General features: G+C 38.8%; 2 protein-coding genes across 2 annotated transcripts; both read left to right on the forward strand.

Moving 5' to 3' along the window:
* The first annotated feature begins 50 nt into the window (after window positions 1-50).
* LOC103721133 (F-box protein SKIP28) lies at window positions 51-23,349 on the forward strand. Its single transcript, XM_008811197.4, has 4 exons — window positions 51-488; window positions 21,563-21,873; window positions 22,415-22,702; window positions 22,932-23,349. The coding sequence occupies exons 1-4, from the start codon at window positions 90-92 to the stop codon at window positions 22,945-22,947; spliced, it is 1,014 nt and encodes a 337-aa protein (XP_008809419.2). The 5' UTR covers window positions 51-89; the 3' UTR covers window positions 22,948-23,349.
* Window positions 23,350-24,432: 1,083 nt separating this feature from the next.
* LOC103721129 (GDSL esterase/lipase At5g37690) lies at window positions 24,433-26,354 on the forward strand. The gene is made up of 6 exons (XM_008811193.4): window positions 24,433-24,743; window positions 24,823-24,950; window positions 25,047-25,173; window positions 25,271-25,383; window positions 25,501-25,750; window positions 25,868-26,354. The coding sequence occupies exons 1-6, from the start codon at window positions 24,503-24,505 to the stop codon at window positions 26,095-26,097; spliced, it is 1,089 nt and encodes a 362-aa protein (XP_008809415.2). The 5' UTR covers window positions 24,433-24,502; the 3' UTR covers window positions 26,098-26,354.
* The last annotated feature ends 1,450 nt before the right edge of the window (window positions 26,355-27,804 follow it).

The following is a 27,804-nucleotide window of genomic DNA, read 5'->3' on the forward strand; positions in this document are numbered from 1 at the left end:
GTCGGTTCCTCTGATGCCCTTCACTCGTTTTATGGCGTCCATCTGCGTTATCATCTAAACCCTCCACTCTCCACTCTTTCCACCATCCAATGGAGCATTCTCTTCCAACTAACGCCAACCCCGACGCTCCCTTCCCATCTTCCACTCCCTCCTCGTCCACCGGAAGCCCCTCCGGCGATGCCGCCGGCGCCGATCAGACGGGCCCCCACGGCGCTCTTTTCTTGGTGCTGGGATACCTCCGGTTGCCGGAGCTGTTGGCGTTCCAGAGGGTGTGCAGGCTGTTCAGGGATGTGATCGACGGCGACTCGCTCCTGTGGCAGCACATCGCCGTCGAGCCGCCCTTGAGCGGGAAGCTCACCGATGATGCCCTCTTGAAGGTTACAGCGAAGGCGGAAGGAAAGTTGAAATCTTTGGCTCTGTTGGATTGCTGGAAGATCACCGATGCCGGGCTCCTGCAGGTCGCCGATAGGAATCCTGGCGTCACCAAGGTATAAAATTGGTGAAATTTTGGTTGATTCATGGTGGTATAATTGTTGATTTGGAATTTGTTTGAGTCTAATTTTGGTATGAATTTGCTTTTCAAGTGGTTTGTTCAATGCGTATCGAGCTATGATGGTGCTCGTAACAACGGTTAGAAAGAGGAAATGAAGACTGATTCGAGGTTACTTATGACGGTCACAGATTTGTAATATAGGAACCTTGTTTTTTTATTCATTGGGTTCTATTGAATGTGGGGAGAGAAGTCTTGTTGAAAAACTCGGTCCTTCTGGGAGTAAGGTTGTCGGTTGGGGCCTTTCTAATTGCGGAAAGTTTATGAACTCTATTGAATTGCACTTCTTTTGTTTACTTGAAGAAACAAAAACAGTGAGTGCACAAGGAAACGTGGTATTCCAGATTGTGCAATGTGTAGACCCCTTGCAGATCATGGGTAGGAGAAGTGATGATTTTGGTTAACAGAAAATCTTCTGCAATAAAATTGTTGTTATTGAAAACAGTATTTTATAGAGATCATTTACATTCTTCTAGTAATTTTATAGACTTAGTTATGACGAGATAGGTATGATAGGCATAATGGGTATTCAGTATTCTGATCTTTTGGGTTGTAGAGTCAGTTTTATTTATTTATATACTTTTTATTTATTCTTTGAGAAGAGTCGAATTAGTTTTATTAGATTTAGTAATACTTGTATTTAGGAAAAAAAGGCTGACATGTCTATGCTGTCATAGACTTTTCTTGATCTGTTCTTGTTGCCAAAAGATTTTTGTTAGGTTAATTTAATATACTAGGAGGATTACTATATTATTCACCCTTGGACATTTTGGAGCGTGTAGAGAGTTATAATTTATTGCAGGCCGATGCTATAGGTTGAATTTGAACCCTTATATTTTATGCATATAATTAATTGTTAGCCACAATTATTTCAGAGGAGACTCTATGCTAGTATTAGATGACATCTTTAGATGATTTGACTGGGTCATAGTGGTAAAATGGAGTTTTAATTGGATGCCGCAGAAAGAATGGTTTTGTAAATTTATATGAACAAAAATACTTTATTCGATGCTATATGATGAAGGAAAACACAGGAGAATCTCTATATGCACCTCAAAAATTTAATGCACGAACAAAGAATGAAATTTTTAAAATCTGAAACTAAACCATTCAAGTAAATGCCCCTAAATTCTAATAAAATTAAATTCCTGCTAGGTAAATATGAAGAGTGCACAATAAATGATCTAATCAAATGCATCAAAATAAACATAACACGTGCAATGCATGGTGCTAACTGCTAAGATTATATGTAATTATTTTAGCATTAAAACTAGAATATGCAGCTAGGAGGTCTATGTGGGATCAAGTTCCAGAAGATTATTCCAGCAATAAAGTTTTTTTAATCTTAAAAGGTTTCTTCCTGTGATATGAAGTGTTTGGACACCAATTAGCGTAGTCAAAAAGCTACATAATGAGTGATGTAGGAAGTCCTTGGAGATCCTTTCCTGTGGTAACTGTAGATTGAAATCAATTGGGCCATGATTGCGACAAGGGCTATGTATAAGCTTTAGTGGACAAATGGTAGCTAATTGTGAGCTGTGAACAAGCACTCAGTCTAGAAAATAAACAAGGTAAAAAGGAGGGCAAGATTGACCATCTAGTAGTAAATTACAGGCAAATAATATGATCTGACCAGTATTGGTGTTGGAATATACCTGATTGTTTTGTTCTTCAGGCCTAATAGCAGACCATCTATTAAGAAGTTGTTGGTTCCTGTCTGTTTCCAGTAGATGGTGCAGCAAGAAGGCTTTGTGAAGATTTCATATGGTGAGGTTAGAGTTTAAGGAAGAAAAGTAGAAGCTGTAGCAATATAGCAGAAAAGAAAAGGGGAAACAAATGAGAGAAGGTGCAAAAGAGGAGAGAAAGAGGAAATATAAGATCCAGACTCACTCCGGATAGGCCTTGGATCTATCCATGAAGGAGTAAAAAACCTTAGACATGAGAAACCAAATTTTTACAATTGTTTAACATAAAAAAAGTACGAAAGGGGGTAACTATAATAAATAATATTCTAGCATTTTTATCAAAGGTTGATATACCGGACTGTATTGGTCTGAATTTGCTTGTGTCCATAGTACCTAAAGAGGAAGAAATTGGAGTCTTGATTTCTATGCTACTTTCACTAGTCATTTTAGCAAATGTTGAAATTGGGCCGGAAGGTATCTCATCTACTTGAACGGACTCTAGAACTATTTACTATGAACCTAGCTACCATGGGCCGGAGAAGAGCTGGCTTAACCTACTTGAGTAGGGAGGGGAAACAACATGATTCACGAGAATAGGGGTAGAATCAGAGTCAGGGACCATCAAAAATCAAGAGAAGCCACCAAGGCAGTAGTGGGGGCATCATTGGTGTTTGGTGTACAACTAGGGTGTCAAGATCATCATGTTCATCAATTTCCTAGGGTTGTTGGGGTTATGTCCATCATAGGAGGATTTCTGGTAGCCAAAGCTCCTAATCATTTTCCCTATACTCCCAAGGATGCTGTGAGAATTGAGGGCTGTTCATGAATTAAGTTTGCATGGTAGGTGCAGACAAAGTACTTGTAATTATCAACCGTCACTTTGATAGATCTGGGGATGACTTTTATCACTCATATGGTGATAGCATAGTTGGAGAGGTTAAGACCATCTAGGGATTGTCTACTTATAGAGAGAAGTGAACCAAGTGCATTAACTATTTAATGGATTGCCTCCATGTTCTATAAACAAGAGGGAGGCTGAAGAGCCTATATTGCACCTTGAAATATAGATCATGGTGGACAACTTCAAATTTAACATATCAAGGATGAACATAATGGGAGAAGACTCTAGTATTGTTGGTTTCCCTATTCATAAAGTCAAAAAGGTTTTGCTTAGAAGGAAAGGTAGCCAAGAATGATTATAGCCGATATTCCTCCCTTGCCAAACAGGGTTGAACGTGGAGGGAGGCAAAAGATTTCGCTTTGCAACCATGATGTAATCAAGCTCACCACACCACAGAGGGAGACCTTGATCACCCTTTCTGAGCAAGACCATGGTAAGCATTTTAGGTAGCTCTCTTTATAGGGATGAAGGTGGTCACATGATCCACCCAGTTGGGAAGCTTTTTTCTCCTTGCTAGGGTTAGATTGTTTATAGGCTATGGGGGTTTGTATCCTAAAAAGAATAGAATGACACTACTAGCTTGATGAGCTGCAAAAATTTTGTGGGATTCAACTTAGTTATGGTGTGTGATGATGAAGAAGAAGCACATGCTACAAGATTGCCCATAAGGAGTTCCTGGTAAAGGCAAAACTTCACATATATGGAGGACTATCTAACCCCATTCTCCAAAATGTAAAAGGAGAAGTCAAATGGCAATTGGGAATTGGAAAGTTCATTAGCATTATGGAAGATGATTGGTTGACGACAATTCGTATTAATAGCATCGATTTATTTCAAAAGTGGAAGGAGTCCTCCAGCTTCAAATAGTGGAGAAGCTTATGAAGCCAAATAGAACTTGGAATGAAGAGTGCATCAAGGTATTTTTCCACCTTGACTTGCTACTGAAATTTTTAATATTATTTTTAAATTAATATGCACACTTCAATCAATCAATATGGTACTCATGATGATATCAGCATATCACTGCTCTATAGGAAATGAAAGTAAGAATCAAGAGAGTATTTGGAATGCGTTGTGATCCATTAAGGTACATTTTCATGATCATAATTTTTTGTGTAGATGTTCATAGTCCCTACTTGTCACTTTATCAATAAAAGGTTCAAGTATTGCTATGTATCTTGCACTCATTGCATTTATTGCTGTGAAAAAATAGAATATATTTTATGCAATAATTGTGAAACTTCTTCAATTTGGATAAATTATTGCCTTATGTACATGTGGAACTGAATCCTCCTTCACACAATTTACTAAGTTGGTTTCATGGGGAAACTTGAGGCATAGGACTGCCAGAAATTTTTCGAAAAGGCAGCAATTGCAAATGACAACATGATGGTTATGGATGATGGATGACTTGGTGCAGCATTGTATATGCCCACAAGTTTACAAGGAGTTGATGAGAACCATTCAGCAAAAAAAGGGGAATTCTTTGATGCATAAGGAGGAAATGAGACTTCAAGACCGGATGAGACAACCAAAGATATATGTACTCTTGATGAAATTGGATTCCACAATATTGACTGTGATGTGTTTTGGAATGGGGAACACACTAGGTCCGAGATTGGATCCATAATGAAAAAGGATTATTCATTAAAGCATTTGCTGAATCTGCTCAAGAAATAAATCCTGTGGAAGCCGAGGCTATGAGCTATCTATTCATATATCAGTTACTAAAGATAATTAGAGCTCAATTGAGATTTTAAAAGGTAAAAAGCAGCCAGCATAAAAACTTGTTGATTGTGGAGAGTATCCTAGACTTCATAAAAAATGGTCTCTCTTGTAGTTTCATCTCCAGACCAATAAATTCAAACTAAGTAACTGGCTGACTAGATAAGCATGGAAGGGAAATTGTCAAAGTTTTACATGTGCATGTAGAAAGATATAAAGTAGATAGATTTTAATATTTCTTATTAGTTGATCAATGAATTGCCTTTGACCTTATTCTACCAAAAAAAAAGAAAATAGATTTATTGCCAACTCCTCTGTAGGAGACATAAACCGAGCTATTTTAGCACCCTGTCTTCTTGTGCCCTTTGTTTCCACAATAAAAGCACATGGCCAATTTGGGGATTCTTGGATGATTGGCCTCCCATACTTATGGTAGCATCACCACAAAACCCTCCATTATCCCTTCTAAAAGTAGCTCCAATGAGCGACTATCCCTTTTAACTACATAAGCCCATTTATCACCTATAACGTTCTCGAAGATTAGAGGAACACAAAAGGATGAGGGGAGAATTTGATCTAGATTTTGGAATGACAACATGGTGGAGGGAATTGGATTTGGAGAAGACTAGAATATGCTCAAATCTTTAATATCTTTAGAATTGAGCAATTCAAAATGAGCAATCAAATTCTAATAATTATCTTTAGAGATGGCCTTGCACCACTACCATGAGGCAAGGAAAGGGTGGAAAGATTTGTGAAGAGGAGAGAGGGGCAACCAAGTGGGTGTGAGGATAGTGAGAGGGAGGATGTCGAGGGGATCAACCACGGGGGAACCTTCCATTAGGAAAGTGGCATTGGGGGGTGGAGCGATAGCTATGGGTGAGGGGAAAGAGAAGGGGACCCATCAGTGCTGCACCTTGCATTAAAACAACGGTTTTATAATTTTAATCTTATTATCTTAATGAAGTTATCAAATGAATTCATTGTCATCATCGCCATCCTCAGTATTATTGCTTCAGCCTTTTTCCATAATATACCCTATTGATGCCAAAATTTCTAGGCAAGGCATAATTGAGCAATTATGAAGCCTACCATGAAATCAATATTTTCAGTTGGCACATAAGGAGATCTTACTTTGTTGGTTGCAGTTTAAGATTGTGCAATGAAGGGACAACCATCAAAATTTTTGTATATTTGTACAGAGCTTAGGTCGAGGGGTAGATGATACTTTCAAAGACTTCTATGTTGACAAAACCTTTTTCTTTTTTTAGCAAGTAGAAAATGGATGTTAAAGGGGTTTTTTCTTGTTAGTTGGAAGAGGGTGTTTAATCCAAATAGTAAGGTCACATAGGAGAATCAAAAAGTCAAGGTACATAAAGAGACTTTGCCCAGACAATAGTGAAGTTGCTAGAAAGGTTATGAAAACACTCATTCTAGAAGCAGATCATGGTTGGTGAAGGCTACCAAATTTTCTAGGTTTCCTCTCCTAGGAGGAATTATGGAGCTCTTGATTATATGTCTACTAGATTTTGGATGGATATTGAAGGGACCTTTTTGATTTTCATTCACATCGACTTTTCAAATTTCATAGCATGAGGATGCTACAGTGGATGAGTGAAGTCCAAAAAGAAGGTGATTGATAGGAAATACATGGTGGGTTTCATCATTGTTGAGGGAAGCTGATGAAACTAGGAAGCAAGCTCTGTCATAGTTTCAACTTTCAGAGCTCCCTTAACAAGGCTAAGGGAAAGTAAATTCAGATAGAAGGATGTGGAGATCAGACTATCCAATGATTTCTCCCTAGTTTATCTTTTTATCAGCTTCTTATTTATGGTTTATTGTTGCATTTTTGCTAGATTTATGTGGGGTATCCTGGTTTCTTTGAAGGGTTAGCTGGGTGGGTAAATTCTCTTTTGAGCATCTAGAGAGAAATTGGACTACTGATTCTAGTCACAGAGGCTTGGAATGTTACTTTTATGTTTTGTAATGTTTTGGTAAAAAGAAATTGTATCTATGTACTATAATGGAGAAAAGTTAGCAGTTTGAAGATTTTCCAAATCGTAGATGTGGAAAAGACAAGGGTGTTAATGAGCTTGGCTGAGGCCTGATATGGCTAAAAACTTAGGCCTAGGCCTAGTTGGCTTGAAGTTGGCCAAGGTAGATTAGACCCAAAAATTGTGCATGCCTGAGTTTCTGAGTTTCTTGTCCAACTAGGCCTAGTTCTATTTTATCTGAATTTTAAGCATGGGTTGAACTTGTACTTTCTCAATCATTAATATCTCTCGTGTTGGTTTGGCCCAAAAACCTTGTCCCTAAACTGTAACTCAGTTTTGTTCTTAGCAAAGTCTTTGAGTTGGTTTGTTTTATCCCACTGACTCCTCTTGTCTCCAAGAAAGATAAAGAGAAACATCTAGGCCATGAGACTCTTGCATCCTTAATAATCAGTATGCCAAAATGACTCGTAATTATTCAGATGATAAAGAGGGGATCCTTGGTTACTCCTTTTTTCTCCTTTTTTTTTTGTTTTGTTTAATGTTTGTCTTTGTTTATTTGTGTTGATTTATTGTTGGGTGTACTTTCAGGCTAGAATTTTGCGAAGGTTTTATTGATTTGCTCAATGTAATGAAACTTATAAATTTTGGATATCCCCTTGCAACCCAGCTCATTAAGCTCATATCTTCTCTTTCTCCCTGAAAATAGAAAAAAGGAATATATATATATTGTCTTCTTTCTTTAACTAAGTTAATCAATTTTTGTCAACTATTTTACCCATGCTCCATGCTGTCTACACAAAGGTTGCATCGAAGGCACTCTTTAACAATTAGATTAAAAAGTGTCATTGTTAGACCTAGATATCACAAACTTTACTAAATCCAGACATCAGATCAAACCTAAACAAACAAATGGAAGCAAGTCCTTCCACATTATTATTGGGTTAAATAAAGGGATCACACTTAATGCAATTGTGTTGCTGCATTGGCCATTAAAAAAAAATTGGCTATTCACCTGCTGGAGTTTCAACCATTGGCTGCCAAAGTTTTCTCCGTTAAGCTTTCAATCACATGAGCTTTGCTCTTGGTTTGGATAATACACTTTTCTTAATAAAATACTTAATATGTTACTAGTTCACCGCTTGTAGTTGTTGGTAACTTTTAAATTGTTGTATTCACTATACACATGGAAATTGTTACTGCATTTGCACGCCGATTGAGAGTCAATGATGTATAATGCAACTTGTTGCCCAGAGATGGTCACCCAAGAGGGGGGTGAATTGGGTGTTTTAAAATTTTTTGTCCAATTAAAAATAAAACACACAAATGTATGAGCTAAGGTAAAAATAGAGGTATGAAAACAGACAATCGCAAACACAAGGTTTTATAGTGGTTCGGAGCTTCCACTGCTCCTACATCCACTCCCCAAAGCACCTTTGGGAATTTTCCACTATAATTCAAGATTACAGTCCGGTAGTTTTGCGAGTGCACTACCCAACTCGTTGTTTTACACCGGGCTAACAACGAACCCTACAACCCCCAATTTCACCTAGGCTTGGGACGCCTTTCCCTTGTTCCAAGTCCCTTGACTGGAACAAGCACAATAACCAAAGGTTTTACAAAAGATTTGAAAGCTCTAAATAAGCAGATAAAACAGTGAGAAATAACAAAACCCGGAAGAACCCTTTTAGCCGTTGGAAGCGTGGAAAATGGTGGTTCTTCCGATGTGGATCGCGTTGTCTTGAATGTGAGCTTTGAATGCCGATCGGGAGAGAGTAGTTGAGCTCGAAATCAGTTGGGAAGCTTGAAAGCACTTGATTTCTTCACTTGAATGCACTAACTCCCTTGAACCTCTTTCTCTTACTTCTCTCTTGAATAATCTTGTGTTGGGTTGGTGAGAAGTTGTTGGAAGGCACTTAAGAGCTCCCTTTTATAGCCCAAAAAGCAAATATAGCCGTTAGACACAAAAAAAGAAACGTTTGAAATTCAAACAAACCTGCAAAAAGGTGTCAGTCGCGTCCCAGGCGCTCCGGAGACGTCTCCGCTTCAACGCGAGACGTCTCGGCTGTAAGATTTTTCTTTTGACGTTGTTTGGGGTCAACTCGGCGCTTTACGGGGACGACTCTGATGATGAACTGTTTGAATGCTTGTTTTTCTGTTTTTCTGAGAGGGTCGCCTCGGCACTTTACGGGGACGTCTCGGGATGTTTGCACTTTTTGCATGGGGACGACTCCGCTGCCTCGGGGACGACTCCGCTGTTTTATCTTCGAAAAACAAGTCCTCTGGAATTCTCTGAGAGAGTCGACTCCGCTTTTTCAGGGGACGTCTCCGCTGTTTTATCATCGAAAAAGACATCCTCTGGAATACCCTGAGAGAGTCGACTCTGCTACCTCGGGGACGACTCCAGAAGTCTGCTTTTTACTCGCGGGGACGACTCCGCGTCCTGTGGAGACGACTCGCGCGCATCCCTTGAAATCGGCCTTTCTGCCGCCTCTGAGAGAGTCGACTCCGCCTCTGAGAGAGTCGACTCCGACCATGGCGAGACGCCTCGCCTGGTGCCGGGGACGTCTCCAGACGTGCCAGTTCTTCCTGTTTGTGCCAGAGACGTCTCTGAGACAACCCGGAGACGTCTCGGCTGTCCCTGATCTATTTTCTTCAACTCAAAAATTCTTCAATAAATCCTTAAAAATTATGAAAACTTGCCTAGACATTTCTTAACAATATTGTTAATTAATCACCTGAAATTCTCAAATAAATTGTTAAGATAAATGGAATTATACTCTAGTGTTTTGTATTCATCAAAATCCATTAGGGGGTCAACAATCTCCCCCTTTTTGATGATGACAAAACACTGAGTATATGCAAAATTCGAAATTTAAACATATACACAGTATTTGATCAGATGTACAAGTATAATGTTTTGATTTGAGCTAGATACAGTGTGCATAATTCAAAATAGTCAACTTTCAGTTCCATCCTTATGCATAAGATTGATCTTAATAGCTCTTAAGCAATTTTAGCATATCAACTGAATTTGAATCAAGTTAAAATTTAAATTAATGAAATATTGATGCTAAAGACAATTGAAGGCTAAGTTCTTTTTGACTCCCCCTTTCTTTTCCAGAAGGGCAATTATCTTAAAGCCAATATTCTTCAATTTTATCTTTTTCTAATTCAATTTTTTTTAAGTATGAGTGTAAATTTTGCATTCCATATTTAGGTTCTACTCCATATACTCCATATATATATATCTACTCAATACACTCCATAAATTTTGCATTCCAATATATCCAATATCCATATTGGTTCTACTCAACCTTTTTGTCATCAACAATGAAGGGGACAAATTATCCTTAGGTACTTAAAACTCAATTCCTAGTAGAATTCAGCATATTACCATGAACCACTCAAGGATATTCAAGTTATTTTTATTAAAGAATTCAGCCTTCATTTCACTCCCCCTTTGTTTTGGAATTCATTTCAGACTCCTCTTTTTGTTTAAAATAGTTATCACAAGATGTGCTCCCCCTGTTTTATATGCATTGATAAATTGTGTCAAATTTGAACACTTAAGGTATGTTATGAGATTTTTATAGCACAACACAGAATCACATACACAAAGTTTGATTCCACAGGATTTGAAACAAACACAAGATTTCAAAAGAGATTGTATGTCATTCATATGTCATTGCAATCATTTGAAGGCATTACAAGGTTAAAAAAAAAAAGAGGAAATCATTACAAGTATTGATTCCTAATACAAAAGAAGTGTCAAAATGAGCCTAGGGTTTTACAAAAACAGATGAACCCTAGATGTCTACAAAATGTCCCTCATCGGCGACGTTGCTCATAAGCCCTAGCAGCTGCATCTATAAATGCATTAATTGAATCTAGCAGTGTTTTGAACTGATCTCCCTGAGACTGATGGAAGGCTGCCACTAGTGCTTCAAATTCAATGCTTGTCCTTTCAATTCTTCCTCTAAGTTGGGCAACCACAGTGCCCACATTGCCTCCAGGGCTTGTCAATTCTTGAAGGCTTTTTGATATGCTCTTCAAGTCATCCTGTAGCTCAATTGATCTGAAGGATTGGGTGGCACTCACATGAACTAGTTCTGTCGCTGTAGCTTCTATCTGAGCTCTAATTTCCTTCAACTCTTGTAGAAGCCCTTCATGTGAGGTTCTGATGGGGGCCAACTCAGCAGAAATCATCGATCTCATCTCCTCCCTCATCTGCTGGCATATTACAGATGCTAAAGTGCGCATCTGTTCTTCTGATAGGGAGAAGGGCCCACTGACTGGAGGAGGAGGAGGCACAGATGTGGAAGGTCCAGCTGAGCTGGAGGGTACATCAGGGAAGGCCATGTGGCTATGTGGAGGAGAGTGGTGGTCAGGCTCCTGATGTGGGATCTCGGGCTCTAAGGTTTGAGATTTTCTTTTTGGTACCTTGACCCAAGACCCATCTACCTTGTGAAACTCCATTCTACGCATTGTGCTTTCATTATAGTAGTCGGTGTTTCTCAAGGATTTTGCAGGCTCATTTTCTGGAAATTTGAACCTTGAAATGTTTGAATACTAAGGTAAAGATCATCCCATAGGGTATGCTAAACCTAGAATACCTATGACATATAGAAATGTAGTTCAGCATAAGTCTAGGGAGATTTAGGGGAATCCCTAGTAGGATGTGGTGCATGATGACTAAATCTCGCTCCGAAACAAAATCGAAGCGACCGGTTTTTGGAAACAAGACCCGGTTGACAATACTCAAAAGTAGTCTCATCTCGGCATTTAGGTCTTGTGAGTTAATCACATCAAGAGGGCCGCAGTCCTCTCGTCCTAAAACTAGGTTTAGGGCTATTTTCCTTTGGGGATGTGAGGTCGGAGCCTCACCGTCTTTAGGGATTTGTAATACACTAGATAGGGTATCCTCATTGATCTCTATCAATGTCCCTCGGACATAGGCAGTGTACCCCGAGTCCCCTAAGGCCATATTACTAAACATCTCTCTAACTAGACCGGGGTAGGTTGATGTGTTGAGAGTACAAAGATATTCCCAACCTTGGGCACGGAGTCTCTCTCCAATAGAGAACCCCTCACTCTCTAAAAAGTGGAAATCTATAAACCTACCCGTGGTTACTGTGCGATTCGCACAGGAAATGGTCGAGGTTGGCGGAGCAACCGGAGGAGACGGTGCGGAAGGTTCTTCCCTCCGTTCCTCGGCGTCGGTCGCTACCCTAGGACGCCTCCCACTTGTTCTCCTAGCTCTTTTGGGTGCCATGGATTAGAAACCCTAGGGAAAATGGGGAGTTTTGGTTCGGTTTGAGGTGGAGAGAAAAATGGAGGCTAGGGTTTTGTGTTTTGTTGGGGACGAAAGGGATAGCTCGGGTCGGCTCGAGCTGTTTCGACCTATTTTAAAAAAACCTTCGTTCGGTCCCCGAGACGTCTCCGCGACTAACGCGAGACGTCTCGCTGGGGGGACGTCTCTGCGATTTGCCAGAGACGTCTCCGGCACTGAAAAATTTCAGACTGAATTCTATCTTTTCCCAATTTATTTCATTTAACCAACTAATCAACATGATTTCTTTTGGTGAATATAGGGTGAGTTTGTTTGTGATCCTTCCCTTTAATAATATACCCTATAAAAGTTTGATAATAATTTTTGAATTATTAATATTGAAATGAGGAATGTTTGACCAAATTTCGAATACCTATGAAATAGGCTCTGAAAATATCTCCATAAAGAGTCCAAGGGAGGGTAACCATCCTCCGGAAAGTCAAACAGTTCGTCATTTAACTTAGATAGATTCATGCTTTTACTTAATGAATACTAGGTTTGCTATTTGTGACTTTGAGGTGGATTACAAGTTTGAGTAGCAAAGCATTGCAATACAAGTTCAATTTATTTGCTGGGATCATACAAGCTCAAAGCATTCCTTAAGAGGTTGAACCTATCTTTACAAAGGGGCTTTGTAAAGATATCGGCCAATTGAATTTCAGTACATACATACTCAATCATCACATCATTTTTCAGCACATGATCCCTTATAAAGTGATGCCTAATCTCTATATGTTTTGATTTTGAGTGTTGGACAGGATTTTTTGTTAAATTAATTGCACTTGTATTATCACATCTAATTGGTATATTGTCCATTTTGATACCGAAGTCTTCAAGTTGTTGCTTAATCCAAAGAACTTGGGCACAACAGCTTCCAGCTGCAATGTACTCAGCCTCAGCTGTGGATAAGGCAACTGAATTTTGTTTCTTGCTAAACCAAGAAACCAAATTAGCACCCAAGAATTGATATGTGCCACTTGTGCTTTTTCTGTCGAGTTTGCATCCGGCAAAATCAGCATCGGAATAAGCAATTAAATTTATGTCAGATTGTTTAGAATACCATAAGCCTACATTAGATGTCCCTACTAGATATCTAAAAATTCTTTTAACAGCTTGCAAGTGTGATTCCTTAGGACATGCTTGGTATCTAGCACACATACAAACACTGAATAATATGTCTGGTCTACTAGCAGTAAGGTAAAGTAAAGAGCCTATCATACCTCTGTACAATTTGCAGTCTATACTTTTACCTTTTTCATCTTTGTCAAGCTTGCAACTTGAGCCCATGGGTGTGCTGATTTCCTTTGCATCCTTCATCTTGAATTTTTCCAACATTTCCTTGATATATTTGGACTGACTGATGAAGATGCCTTCCTCTGATTGTTTTATTTGTAGCCCAAGGAAGAAGTTGAGCTCACCCATCATGCTCATTTCAAATTCTCCCTGCATAAGCTTGGCAAACTCTTGACAAAGACTATCATTAGTAGCACCAAAAATTATATCATCCACATAAATTTGTACAAGCAATAAGTCATTTTCTTTTCTTTTAATGAAGAGGGTTTTGTCTACATTTCCTCTCTTAAATTTATTTTCAATTAGAAAATTACTTAATCTTTCATACCATGCCCTAGGGGCTTGCTTTAGTCCATACAATGCTTTATGTAATTTATAAACATAATCTGGATGTAAGTGGTTTTCAAAACCTGGAGGTTGTCCTACATAAACTTCCTCCATTATATAACCATTTAAAAAAGCACTTTTTACATCCATTTGATAGAGTTTAAAATCCATGAAGCAAGCATATGCCAAAAGTAGCCTAATAGCCTCTAACCTAGCGACAGGAGCAAAAGTTTCATCAAAATCTATTCCTTCCTCCTGATTATAGCCTTTGGCAACTAGTCTAGCTTTGTTTCTTATAACTATTCCATCTTCATCTAGTTTATTTCTATACACCCACTTGGTGCCTATGATTGAAACATTAGGGGGTCTTTTCATTAGAGTCCAAACTTGATTTCTTTCAAATTGATTTAATTCCTCTTGCATAGCATTTATCCAATTTTCATCCTTTTCGGCTTCCTCTAGTGACTTAGGCTCTATTTGTGAAACGAAAGCAAGATAATTACTAGTATTTCTTAGAGAGGATCTTGTCCTTACCCCTTGTGAGGGATCACCAAGGATTAAATCCCTTGGATGACCATGTGCATACCACCATTCCCTCGGAAGATCTTGATTTCTTGCTTGAGGTTGATCTTCTTCATTTTGCTGAATTGTATCTTCCTTGACTTCATCTTCACGTTGTTTGTCTTGTATGGAGAACTCCTTCATTCTGTCTTCAAGTATACCTGCATCACTATCTTCTTCTTTTCTAGAAGAATCTCCATTAGCTTCATCAAAAACAACATGAATGGATTCTTCAACAACGAGAGTTCTCTTGTTGAAGACCCTGTATGCTCTACTAGATGAGGAATAACCTAAGAAGATCCCCTCATCTGATTTAGCACTAAATTTACTTAGATTGTCCTTTCCATTGTTTAAAATAAAACACCGACAACCGAAAACATGAAAGTAACATATATTTGGCTTCTTATTATTCAGCAACTCATAAGGTATTTTCTTTAAAATAGATCTGACTAATGCACGGTTTAAAATGTGACATGCAGTATTTATTGCTTCAGCCCAAAAATATTTTGGTAGATCCGATTCGCACAACATGGTACGAGCCATATCTGCTAGTGTGCGATTCTTCCTTTCTACCACCCCATTTTGTTGGGGTGTCCTAGGGGCCGAGAAATTGTGATTGATACCATTTTCGTCACAAAATTTTTCAAAGTGTTGATTTTCAAACTCGGTACCATGATCACTCCTAATTGCTTTTAGTTTGAGATTGAGTTTATTCGAAACCCTATTATGAAACTTGATAAAAGCGGGAAAGGACTCATCTTTATGTGCAAGAAATGAAACCCATGTAAAACGTGAAAAATCATCAACAATTACAAGACCAAATTTCTTACCCCCTAGACTAGCAGTTCTAGTGGGTCCAAACAAATCCATGTGAATTAGTTCTAAGGGTTTTGATGTTGAGACTATGTTCTTAGACTTGAAAGAACTTCTTGTTTGTTTCCCTAATTGACATGCAGCACAAATTTTGTTCTTTTCAAAGTCTATTTTTGGTAGTCCTTTGACTAGATCTTTTGTAATTAATTTAGAGATTAAATTCATGCTAGCATGCCCTAACCTACGATGCCATAACCAACTAGTCTCATTGACTTTGGGATCCATGGCTACAAGACATTGGCCATCCTTCATGGTGAGATCATCAAGATCTACCATGTAAACATTTTCATGCCTATGTCCTGTGAGTATGATCTCATTGTCAATTGGACTACTAATTATGCATAGTGATGATTCAAATGACACTTTAAATCCCTTGTCACAAAATTGACTTATACTTAATAAATTATGTTTTAGTCCATTAACTAACAATACATTGTCAATAAAAGAGGAGGGTGATATGGAGATTTTACCAACACCAACGATTTGACCTTTAGCATTATCTCCAAATGTGACTACTCCTCCTTTTGATTTCAAGGTGACGAAGAGACTCTTGTCACCGGTCATATGCCTTGAGCAACCACTATCAAGATACCACATTCTCTTTCTATTTCCGGCTGCAAGGCATACCTGCAAAATAATCAAGTGATGCTCTTAGGTACCCAAGTCTTCTTGGGTCCTTCTTGGTTAGTATAGTTGGTTCCCTTAGGCACCCACACTTTAGTTATGTTTTTACCTCTTACAAATGTACTCTTGTTAGTTTGAATCTTTCTTTGAATGCAAGAGTAGGCTTTATGTCCACTTTTTCCACAATGAAAGCATGTAGGTTTTTCAGATTTGACATCTTTTGCTTTCACAAAAAAATTCTTTAGATACTTTTGTTGTTTGCTAGTTTTATATCCTAGACCGGCTTTATTAAAAACAGCTCTTTGATTGGATAGAATAAGATTTAACTTTTCAGAGCTATGTGTAAATTTTTCAACAATTGGTTTGTACTTATGTACCTCATTCTTGAGATCCACATTTTCTTTAACTAATTCTTCCTTATTCTTTTTAAGGAGTTCAACATTTTGCGCAAGTAAGGTATTACTATTGAGTAGGAATTTAACTTTTAGATTTAATTCCTTAATTTGTGTTTTTGCCGTTTCATTTTCAATGCTAAGTTTTGAATTTTTATTTTCTAGGTCAATGGTATTAACATTTTTGAAGCTCTCCTTCTCAATCAATAGGTTTTCAATATCATCCTTTAGTTTTTGATTGGAGGCTTTTAATTCTTTATTCTTTGCTCCTAACATACTACAATCACTCATGAGTTCTTGAAAAGCTTCATATAATTCTTCTAAAGTAAAATTTGTAGTTGAGCTATGACTTACCTCATCGTCTTCGAATGCCATGAAGCACAAATTGGCGGTCTCTTCCTTCTCTTCCTTTTCCCAATCATTTCTCCCTCCAAACTTCTTTCTTGGAAAGGGTTTCTTTCTTCTCATGAATTTCTTAAATTTCCTTACTATTAAACCCAAGTCCTCATCTTCGCTTTCTTCTTCACTCTCACTACTTTCTTCTTCACACACACTCGAAGTAGCCTTGAGTGCGATTGTCTTCTTCTTTGGCAACTCTTCTTCATGTTGCTTCATTGTGAGCTCATGCGTCATCAATGAGCCCAATAGTTGTTCAAGTCCCAATGTGTTGAGGTCTTTAGCTTCCACGATCGCCGTGACCTTCGCTTCCCATGCTTTTGGCAAGGACCTGAGAATTTTACTCACAAGTTCTGGGTTAGTGTAGGATTTGCCCAAATTCTTTAGACCATTTATTATATCGGTGAAGTGTGTGAACATGCATGAGATGGTTTCGTTGGGTTCCATCTTAAATAACTCATACTTGTGAACTAGAATGTTCACTTTAGATTCTTTGACTTGATTTGTACCCTCGTGGGTAACTTCAAGCCTATCCCATATTTCCTTAGCGGAACTACATGTGGAGACTCTATTAAATTCATTCACATCTAGAGCACAAAATAATGAGTTCATGGCTCTAGCATTGAGTTGAACCATCCTGTTATCATTCTCATCCCAATCCTCCTCAGGTTTGGGAATTCGAATGTCATTAACCATGTGAGATGGTTCGTGTGGTCCCTTGATTATGACCCTCCACAAGGCATAATCTTGTGCTTGAATAAAGATCTTCATTCTAGTCTTCCAATAGGTATAATTTGTCCCATTGAAGAGTGGAGGTCTATTGGTTGCCTGCCCCTCAGCAGGAACATTGTTGAAGGGTGTTGCCATCTAGATCTTTGGCCAAGACGGTTAGGTCTTCAAGAAATACACAGAGCACCTGCTCTGATACCACTTGTTGCCCAGAGATGGTCACCCAAGAGGGGGGTGAATTGGGTGTTTTAAAACTTTTTGTCCAATTAAAAATAAAACACACAAATGTATGAGCTAAGGTAAAAATAGAGGTATGAAAACAGACAATTGCAAACACAAGGTTTTATAGTGGTTCGGAGCTTCCACTGCTCCTACATCCACTCCCCAAAGCACCTTTGGGAATTTCCACTATAATCCAAGATTACAGTCCGGTAGTTTTGCGAGTGCACTATCCAACTCGTTGTTTTACACCGGGCTAACAACGAACCCTACAACCCCCAATTTCACCTAGGCTTGGGACGCCTTTCCCTTTTTCCAAGTCCCTTGACTGGAACAAGCACAATAACCAAAGGTTTTACAAAAGATTTGAAAGCTCTAAATAAGCAGATAAAACAGTGAGAAATAACAAAATCCGGAAGAACCCTTTTAGCCGTTGGAAGCATGGGAAATGGTGGTTCTTCCGATATGGATCGCGTTGTCTTGAATGTGAGCTTTGAATGCCGATCGGGAGAGAGTAGTTGAGCTCGAAATCAGTTGGGAAGCTTGAAAGCACTTGATTTCTTCACTTGAATGCACTAACTCCCTTGAACCTCTTTCTCTTACTTCTCTCTTGAATAATCTTGTGTTGGGTTGGTGAGAAGTTGTTGGAAGGCACTTAAGAGCTCCCTTTTATAGCCCAAAAAGCAAATATAGCCGTTAGACACAAAAAAAGAAACGTTTGAAATTCAAACAAACCTGCAAAAAGGTGTCAGTCGCGTCCCAGGCGCTCCGGAGACGTCTCCGCTTCAACGCGAGACGTCTCGGCTGTAAGATTTTTCTTTTGACGTTGTTTGGGGTCGACTCGGCGCTTTACGGGGACGACTCTGATGATGAACCGTTTGAATGCTTGTTTTTCTGTTTTTCTGAGAGGGTCGCCTCGGCACTTTACGGGGACGTCTCGGGATGTTTGCACTTTTTGCATGGGGACGACTCCGCTGCCTCGGGGACGACTCCGCTGTTTTATCTTCGAAAAATAAGTCCTCTGGAATTCTCTGAGAGAGTCGACTCCGCTTTTTCAGGGGACGTCTTCGCTGTTTTATCATCGAAAAAGACATCCTCTGGAATACCCTGAGAGAGTCGACTCTACTACCTCGGGGACGACTCCAGAAGTCTGCTTTTTACTCGCGGGGACGACTCCGCGTCCTGTGGAGACGACTCGCGCGCATCCCTTGAAATCGGCCTTTCTGCCGCCTCTGAGAGAGTCGACTCCGCCTCTGAGAGAGTCGACTCCGACCATGGCGAGACGCCTCGCCTGGTGCCGGGGACGTCTCCAGACGTGCCAGTTCTTCCTGTTTGTGCCAGAGACGTCTCTGAGACAACCCGGAGACGTCTCGGCTGTCCCTGATCTATTTTATTCAACTCAAAAATTCTTCAATAAATCCTTAAAAATTATGGGAACTTGCCTAGACATTTCTTAACAATATTGTTAATTAATCACCTGAAATTCTCAAATAAATTGTTAAGATAAATAGAATTATACTCTAGTGTTTTGTATTCATCAAAATCCATTAGGAGGTCAACACAACTACCCAATCTATTAATCTATATGTGTGTAACCCATGAAAATGAACCAATATGTGAAATGCACCAATTGTTGTCAAGCATCATTTTAAGTGGCATGCTTTGAAGAATAATATATAAGACATTTCTATCTGGTCTTTTATATTTAAACAATGTTTAGGTACAATGAGATATATCAAACCTTAATATTTGAAAAATCCTCATTATTCGGAAGTTAAAATTTTGACTCGTAGGAAACATTCAAAATTTTGAAATAAAGTTAAGAAAATTAACTTTTTATTTTTGAAAAATTGAAATTGAAGTATTTCTATTGAACTCAGATAAGGGGTACTTCCTTATTTACCTATAATGTCTTAAGTTATAGAAATTTAAATAAAAATAAAAAGGAAGAAGAGGATGTTTACTTAAATGATATTAGATGCAAAAAAGCCTATGTCTATCCTTGTCCTAATCTGCATGCCGAGTTCCTGACTTGTTGGACTTCCGCACCCAATTGACTTGTTCCACCTACTGGCTACCAGCTTTAGGTGGGGCCCACCTACATAGGCAACTGATCTAGTAGGTCAACTAACCTTGTCAGCCCAACTTGTGACCGACCTGCCTTGACTATAAATAGAGCAAGGAGCACAAACAAGGGAAGAAAAAGAGAGAAGGGTGGCTAAGCTAGGGAAAGAAGGAAAAGAAGCATGAAAGCTTGTATATCATTTGTGCATTTGTTTTCTTCATCATGTAAGGAACCTTGTCCATGACTTTGAAATTAAGCTTTGATATGACAAGCATATTTGAGTCTCATAGTTGGTTCTAAGCTTATGCATAATTATGAACAAGATATGCCGAACCGGACCGAACTGCTCGGTTCACCCCGTATTGAACCGAACCGGTGTGGAATCGGCATAGTTCGATGCTGTTTTTCAGAAAATATTGTGAACTACTCCGAACTTTGAACCGCTTGGCCAAGTGATATATGTGGACCTCAAGGACTTTTTGTGGCTTCATCTGCATTTTAGGGAGGACTTATTTGGCCTCATCCAATTTACTGGAGGGGATTTTATATAGCCATCTCTTTAGCGAGGATTTATGGGGCCTGAGGTATAAGTGGAACTTTATAAGATGATGTGAAACTATGTGAAATGTAGGAGTTTCTGAAATATAATTTGTGCTTTGCCCATTTGATTTCGAATTAGTATTCAACCGATGATTTTATGTAAACTATTTGGATTATTTTCTAAAATTTGATTCAAACTTTTTATGGCATCCCATTCTTATTGAAATATTGCTTTTGAAATTTCATAACAAAATGATTTTAGTGAATTCTTATTTGAGCTTTCTAGTGATAATTTGATTATGTGTTTCATTTCAAAGTCATTTATTTTCATATAGATCCTTAATTTCGTTGATCATGGTAGGAATTTACTTATTGAGCTTTGTGGCTAGCTTCATTTATTACATAATTTTTGGAGTGATTAATGAGACTCTAGTAACTTATTTTAAGAAGTGGACTCGACATTTTGAAGTTTCATTGGATCCGATGATTATTGAACTGGCATCAGCATTGCTTCGGTTTGTCTTCAATTGCTTGTATCGTTGAAGGTATGGTATCGTGTACAAAAGGTATGGATATCTATTTAGGAGTTGTGGATTGTGATACATTTATGTTATGCTTTGTTTGATCATAAAATTTGGTGATGTTAAATATTTGGTAATTTGATTTGCTTTGATGATCCGATCTCGGAGTTTGGATGTTGGGGTGTGACATAATGATATGTACCATAACCTTATCTTGTGAGCTTTCTCCATTTCTTCAAGAAAAGTTAGCCTTATCCTATATAGTTTATATAATTAGAAATAAGTAGTATTAACCAAAAAACTTAAAGATAACTAATCAGTAGGCTGACTACAGTTGCATGGACATCTGTGGCAAGATAAAAATATGCGAACCTTAAGAACTAACAAGCCTTATCCCATCTCTTTGGGGTTATTTTCATGGATTTTTGTTTCACCATTTTTTTCTTTATCTTAGTTGAAATCCTCTCGTTACGATAATGCTCTCAGATCTCATGTTATGACAACCATCCGTGAATTATTTTCAGCATCTTAAAATCCTCATTCTTGTCACCGGAGCCACTGTTGATAGTTGACTGTATATATTAGTCCTTAAGTCATGACCTTGCAGAAGGTTCTAGGATGAAGGTCTGCCCACAAATTCAATCCAAAATATGCTTGTAATATCCGCAACTATCGAGGTACATCCCTCAGTATGTGAAGTATAATAAATGGTCATACATCATTTTTCAAGGGATTCAACACTCATTTTAGTTCTAATTCTTGACAGGGCAACATCATCTTTTGATTTTGTATGGAATACAGATGCTTGTGTACTTATATCGTTCTCAAAACATTGCAGCTTTATGTCCCTGGATGTGTATACTTAAGTGTTGATGGTGTCATGAAAGTAGTGAAGCGACTTTTTGAGCGCGGAGGCAATTTAAAGCATCTTCAACTACGTGGTATCTGCAACATAACAAAAGAACACCTTGATGTCCTTAACTCTTTGTTGTGCAAAAACAATCCACGCCAAATTTCACAACCATCCTTCTACAGCTACTGGCGCATTGTCTCATTTAATAGTGATGATGGCCGTCCAGTTGATGTTGATATGTGCCCCAAATGCAAGAATGTGAATCTGGTTTTTGACTGTACAAGGGAGAACTGCAGGTTAGTACATGCTGATCTTTACTACCCATATGAATCTCTGTCGTAAACTTTGTACCTTTTTTTTTTTTTGAAGTCATGTTTAGAATACTCAACTCAATTTATCATACTTTCAGGAGTATTCACCCATAATATAATAAAATATATTTTTTTAGAAATTCATTTTTTATTTCTGTTCATCATAATAAATGTATGCACACCCAGCAAGTCTTGTCCTGTGTATAAAAATATACTCCAGATCTCTGCCTATTTTGATCTCTGGAAATGAATATATGATGTTAAGCTGCTATGCGGTCCTTTTCCCGCCAAGCTTGTGAAACAAAGTCTTCTGCAACTTGATTTCTCATGTAACTTTGTTACTGATGAGTTTTGTTTTCTTGCCTTGCCAATCTTCTTTTTTCCTAATTTTCAAGAGCCATGAAGTTCCACTTTATCCTGTCCCAACTTCAGACTCTGTTCTGAACTAATTTTGTAAAATATACCTAATATCTTATACCTGTTGTATTGTATTTAAAAAAAAATCCTGACAAAGGGTGAACTGCAGGATGATGAAATCTAGGTGGAGGGAGTGCAGAGGGTGTTTCTTCTGCATTGCAAGGTGTGAGGAATGTGGAGGTTGTATTGACTTTGAGGAATCTGGCGAGAAGGCTATTTGTTTGCATCTTTTGTGTCTGCAGTGTTGGCTGCGTCGTCCAAAGTGTAATATGTGCAACCTTCCGTATTGCAAATGGCATGCAAACCTCTTTGGTAGTTCTTCCATGTCTGCTGGGTTCATATGTGATCAGTGCAGGGAATTGGAAAGCTCATCCTATCATTCAGCTAGTAGTAACTGGTATAGATTGCAAGCCCATGTTATTCGGCATGAAGCAGTATTTCATTTTTCTCATTTAGAAACAATTTTTATTATATTAATTTAGTAAGATATGTGTATGTGCAATTTAACTTTCTTTGCACATTAGCGGTATAATAAATGTTTCTTACCTATGACCTCTATTGTCTATAGACGTTTAAACTGATCTTGAAATGTTCTTAACTAATAATGAAGTTTGTTTTTCTGATAGGGAAACCTTTGCTTGACGATCACCCAGACCTTCGGCTGGGTTGTTTCCAAGCATGATCTGGTCAGGTAATTAGAAAATGAACAGGCAGTTTCCATTCATAAACTGAGCGGAAGAAATGCACCGGTGACCAGGTTACCCCAACCTGAAGGGCCGGGCGGTTGGCAGACTATGATGTGAACAGCTTAGGAAAGATGATCCAACTGTCATTGTTCTCGAGGAATGTTCGCAGCATGATTTCTTTGTGATGCTTTTCTTTATGTTAGAACAGTAAAGGATGTAACTTTCCAAAGCACAACTTGTAAGGAACATTGGGATCAGCTGTTGCTTGTAATATGTGAGAGCAATGACATGATTTTTTCCATCTTATTTTCACATTGATTATCAATCTAACTTCATTGATTTTGTTTCTCTTCCTTTATTTGTATTAGTTGTGCGTATGAATGTATTTAACATCCCTGGAGATGTCTTCATGGATTTTTCCCCTTTTTTTCAAATATTTTCTTGGTGAATGCAAGTATTTATAATCGAAGCTGGAAAATGCACTTTTTCAGGTTTAAATGCTTGATTGTCTCCGCCATTTATTCGTTTTTGTGTTCCTTTTCCTTTTCCCATCTCTCAGTAGAATCAGTCCATTTTTTGGATCACTAAGTTTGCCTCTGATTGTTGGTTATCGGACGAAATTTAGGCTGATAGGTAATGTCTGACTCAATTTTTTGGATCCATTTTTTGGATAAAATATAAAGGGCTTTACTATCCAGGGCAAGCACTTTATTAGATTTATTCCATTTGCACCAATTCAATCTAACTCAATTGAGTTAGACGTTCACTCATCACTTCTGAGAGGTTTATCGTCTAGTTAACTTAAAAGTTCTGAAGTCGGACTCCACAAATGCAATAATTGATAGTAAGGGATGGTTGTCAGGTTTCCTCCTCTCTCACGTCTCAACTTAGAATAAAATTAAAATAAAAAAAGATAGTTTAGGGATGGGGATAAGACCTTTGTTCTCTGTTTGGACTCAACAAATGCGATAATTGATAGTAAGGGATGGCAAATGCGATAATTGATGGTAAGGGATGGCAAATGCAATAATTGATAGTAAGGGATGGTTGTAAGGCTTCCCCCTCACAACCTAAAATAAAATTAAAATAAAAAAAAATAGTTTAGGAATGGCTTCACATAAAAGAGATGTGAGTAAAATCTTGAGTTTGGTACAATTTGCTCGTATGAGACCTTTGCTCTCCTGGAACATTCTATAATAAACTATAATCGAGATTAAATCAAACAAGCCAACTTTTAGCAAAAATCCTCAACAACTGCACCCACCACCCTGCTCTCCATTCTCTAAATCCAGGCTGTTGCCTTCCAATTCTCCTCTCTTTGCTTATACGAATGATATTTGCTGGAATCTCTCCACCAAGGAACGGAAAATAAACGCTCAGAGAAAAGCCAAACTTGTTGAAATGAGCATGACTTCACGGCACCAAGCAAGCTATAAAACCCCATCACCACAGGCAACCCACCACCCCAAAGGCCAGGCCTAGAAAAGAAACAAGGAAAAAAGAAAGAAAAGATGGCAGCTCTTATGGCGACCGTGATCATTGCTCTCACTCTCACCATCTCCATTGCCATGGTCACTGCAGCGAGCTCGACAGTCCAATTTGTGTTTGGGGACTCCTTAACCGACGTCGGCAACAACAATTTTCTCCGGTACTCACTCGCAAAGTCGAACTACCCTTGGTATGGAGTTGATTACTTAAATGGACAGCCCACTGGGAGGTTCACCAATGGAAGAACGATGGGAGACATTATATGTAAGTCATTTAGAACCTCAACGAGCACCTTAGCAGTCAAATGACTTAACTAACAAAGTTTCATGCTATGGAAATGTAGCTGCTAAGCTTGGGATTCCATCACCACCACCATATCTTTCCTTGTCAATGAATGATGATGCTATCCTCCGTGGTGTCAACTTTGCATCAGGAGGAGCTGGCATTCTCAATGAGACTGGACTATACTTTGTACCAACATCTTTTCCTCAAAATATTCTCATTTTCTCATGCATGTTATTGTTGCTTACTTTGTTCGACGCCCATAACTTTGATGCGGTACTGCAGATCCAGAAGCTCTCTTTTGATGATCAAATAACTTGTTTTGAGAAGACCAAGGCTGCGATCACACGTAAAATTGGCAAAGAGGCTTCTGAAAAGCTATGCAATGAGGCAGTCTACTACGTTGGCTTTGGTATGGCAATCTTAAACTTCTTACATCATAACCAACGTGAGTTACATTCTTAACCTGAAATCCAATGTATTCTTCAAGTTTTCTTCTTCCTTTGTAGGTAGCAACGACTATCTTAACAATTTCCTGCAGCCCTTCTTAGCCGACGGTCAGTTATACACAGACAACGAGTTCCTAGAGCTCTTGATTCTCACCATAAATGGGCAGCTAAGGGTAATACCCAATTTACCAACACATGACACTAAAACTGGGCAATTAAGCTATCAGGCTGACTTACAAATGGCATCTGATAATCCTTAACTGCAATGTGTTTGTGTTGTGTCTCTGAAGAGGCTTTACGGGCTCGGGGCAAGGAAGGTGGTGTTCCATGGACTGGGGCCAATGGGTTGCATCCCTTCTCAGAGGGTGAGGTCAGGGACTGGGGAATGCCTGGAGGAAGTGAATCAGTATGCGCTGGATTTCAATTCACGTGTGACGAAGCTTCTCGTTGCTCTCAATGCTAAGCTGCCCGGTGCCCAGATGACTTTGGCTGATTCCTATGACATTGTCTTGGATCTCATCAACAACCCAGGACGCTATGGTACGTGAAGTAGTCGAGCAGACTCATGATAACATGAGCTAGCCTTTTCCACCGAGTTCATGGAGTTCTGAATGCATTTTTAAGTTATGTATGAAATTTTTTCTTCCTGTTGCTTAGGATTCAAGGTTTCAACGACATCATGCTGCAATGTGGATACCACCGTTGGCGGCCTATGCCTGCCTAACTCGAGGCTTTGCAGCAACCGCTCTGAGTACGTGTTTTGGGATGCATACCACCCGACTGATGCTGCGAATGCAGCGATCGCTGAACGCATCTTCGCTGATCCTGACATCCGGCAAGCTCCTTCCCCGGCACCTGAACTCGCCCCTGCACCCTCCCCTCTTTGAAGAGCTACGACATCCTACTTTCCACCAGTTGTTAGAGACTTTAGATTTCATAGGGGTTTGTTTACACTTTATTCACATCTTCAAGGAGGTATTCGACTGTTACAATGACAAAAAACACACAACGCACGAGTGTTGGTGAATGCATATGCTCTATTCCTTCTAAAAGAACAGAGAAGATTAAATGCACATGTTCAGTGAAATTTCTATTACCTTGCGATGAATTGGATATATCCCTTGAATTCATTCATTAATTTCTATCCGTACTCTGCATTAGAGGAGGCTGGCCAAGGATTTCTGATAGCTGAAAGATTTTTTTGGTTTTTTTGTGCCACCTTTTGGGCTGAGCGGACCAGAGAAAATAGATTGAGCATAAAATAGTTAAAAGAAAAGAAAGACTCGGCCATGGAATATTGAATAGAATTCACTTGGTTGCATGTGTTGCCGGCCGGATCCTGAAACACTAATATATAACACCCCCGTGGATTTGCGAGATAACAAATAAATGGTGAAGGCTCGCTGGATTGGTTCCAGCTAGGCCCTCCGATGATGCTTAAGTTAGTAAAGATTCCTTCAATAAAAAAGAAAAACAAGAATGGAGGAACAGGATCGCCTCCAGGTTAAGATTATTAACCTCTTCCTTTGCTTAGAGCATTTGCACCTGATCACCAATTAGGTTTTGAACTGAATGAATCCTCATGCACTATATCACACTGGTTTTTAATTGCCACGACAGTATGAACGATGGTTGCTGTTAAATAATTGACTTTTTTATGAGAACATTTAAGTGAGAAGTGATAGGATTCATCATTATTTTGACTTTTTCTTCCTTTTTAGAACCTGTAGCCTGCTCGCTATGATCAGGATCTTGATCCAGGTGAGGAAATGGTGCCACCGGTGCATAGTTTCTGATGATTCTTTTGGCTACATGGTATAACCACCACAGCTTATGTATTGAAAATTTGTTTTACTGACATTGACGCAGAAGATACTCCGTTCCGCCTATGCATTTGTGGATGTGTTGGAAACAATTCCTATTGAAATAAATTATAGATAAAATTTCTCAAAATGTGTTTGAAAGCAAACTTCCAAGAAGGTAGGTTCTGATGGCCTTCAGAATACTCTCTAAGCATGTTTCTAATATAACACAAACCTGACCTGGTTTGTTTCATCATGAATCGACATCATTTCTCTGTAGCAGAATGGTGAGCAGAGGGAGGTAGATAACTTCTAGTTCACTGCACCGATGCAAGTTTGCATTCAATTTTTTGCGATAATGAGTGATTGTACAACGAAGTGGTCTGGGAATTAAGAACACTTAAGTTCTACTTGAGAGGGAGCTGAAGCAGCCTGTTATTAAATTTGCAGAGGCTAACATGAATAGCTGTAATTTGTCACCAATAAGTTATTTCAAGAGACCTCATCTTGAAAACAGAGGTATACACTTCAAATTTATCCAATGGAGTTGCTTTGTAGCAAAGCACACTGACAAATGATTGGTTAAGGTTAGAAAAGGGAACATAAAGAAAAGGTAAAAACATGGAATTAGCTATGGGCTTGATAGTTTGATCAGTGTGGGCTACCTGGTTGCCAATGTTGATTCCTCATTCCTACACATTGAGCATAAAAGCTTGCCACTCATGAACCCTAGAATTTCCTCAGGACATTTTGAGCAACATTCATATGGTGGCATCTTATCGTTGGTACACA

The sequence above is a fragment of the Phoenix dactylifera genome, chromosome 8 (genome assembly GCF_009389715.1).
Source record: "Phoenix dactylifera cultivar Barhee BC4 chromosome 8, palm_55x_up_171113_PBpolish2nd_filt_p, whole genome shotgun sequence".
Taxonomy (NCBI): domain Eukaryota; kingdom Viridiplantae; phylum Streptophyta; class Magnoliopsida; order Arecales; family Arecaceae; genus Phoenix; species Phoenix dactylifera.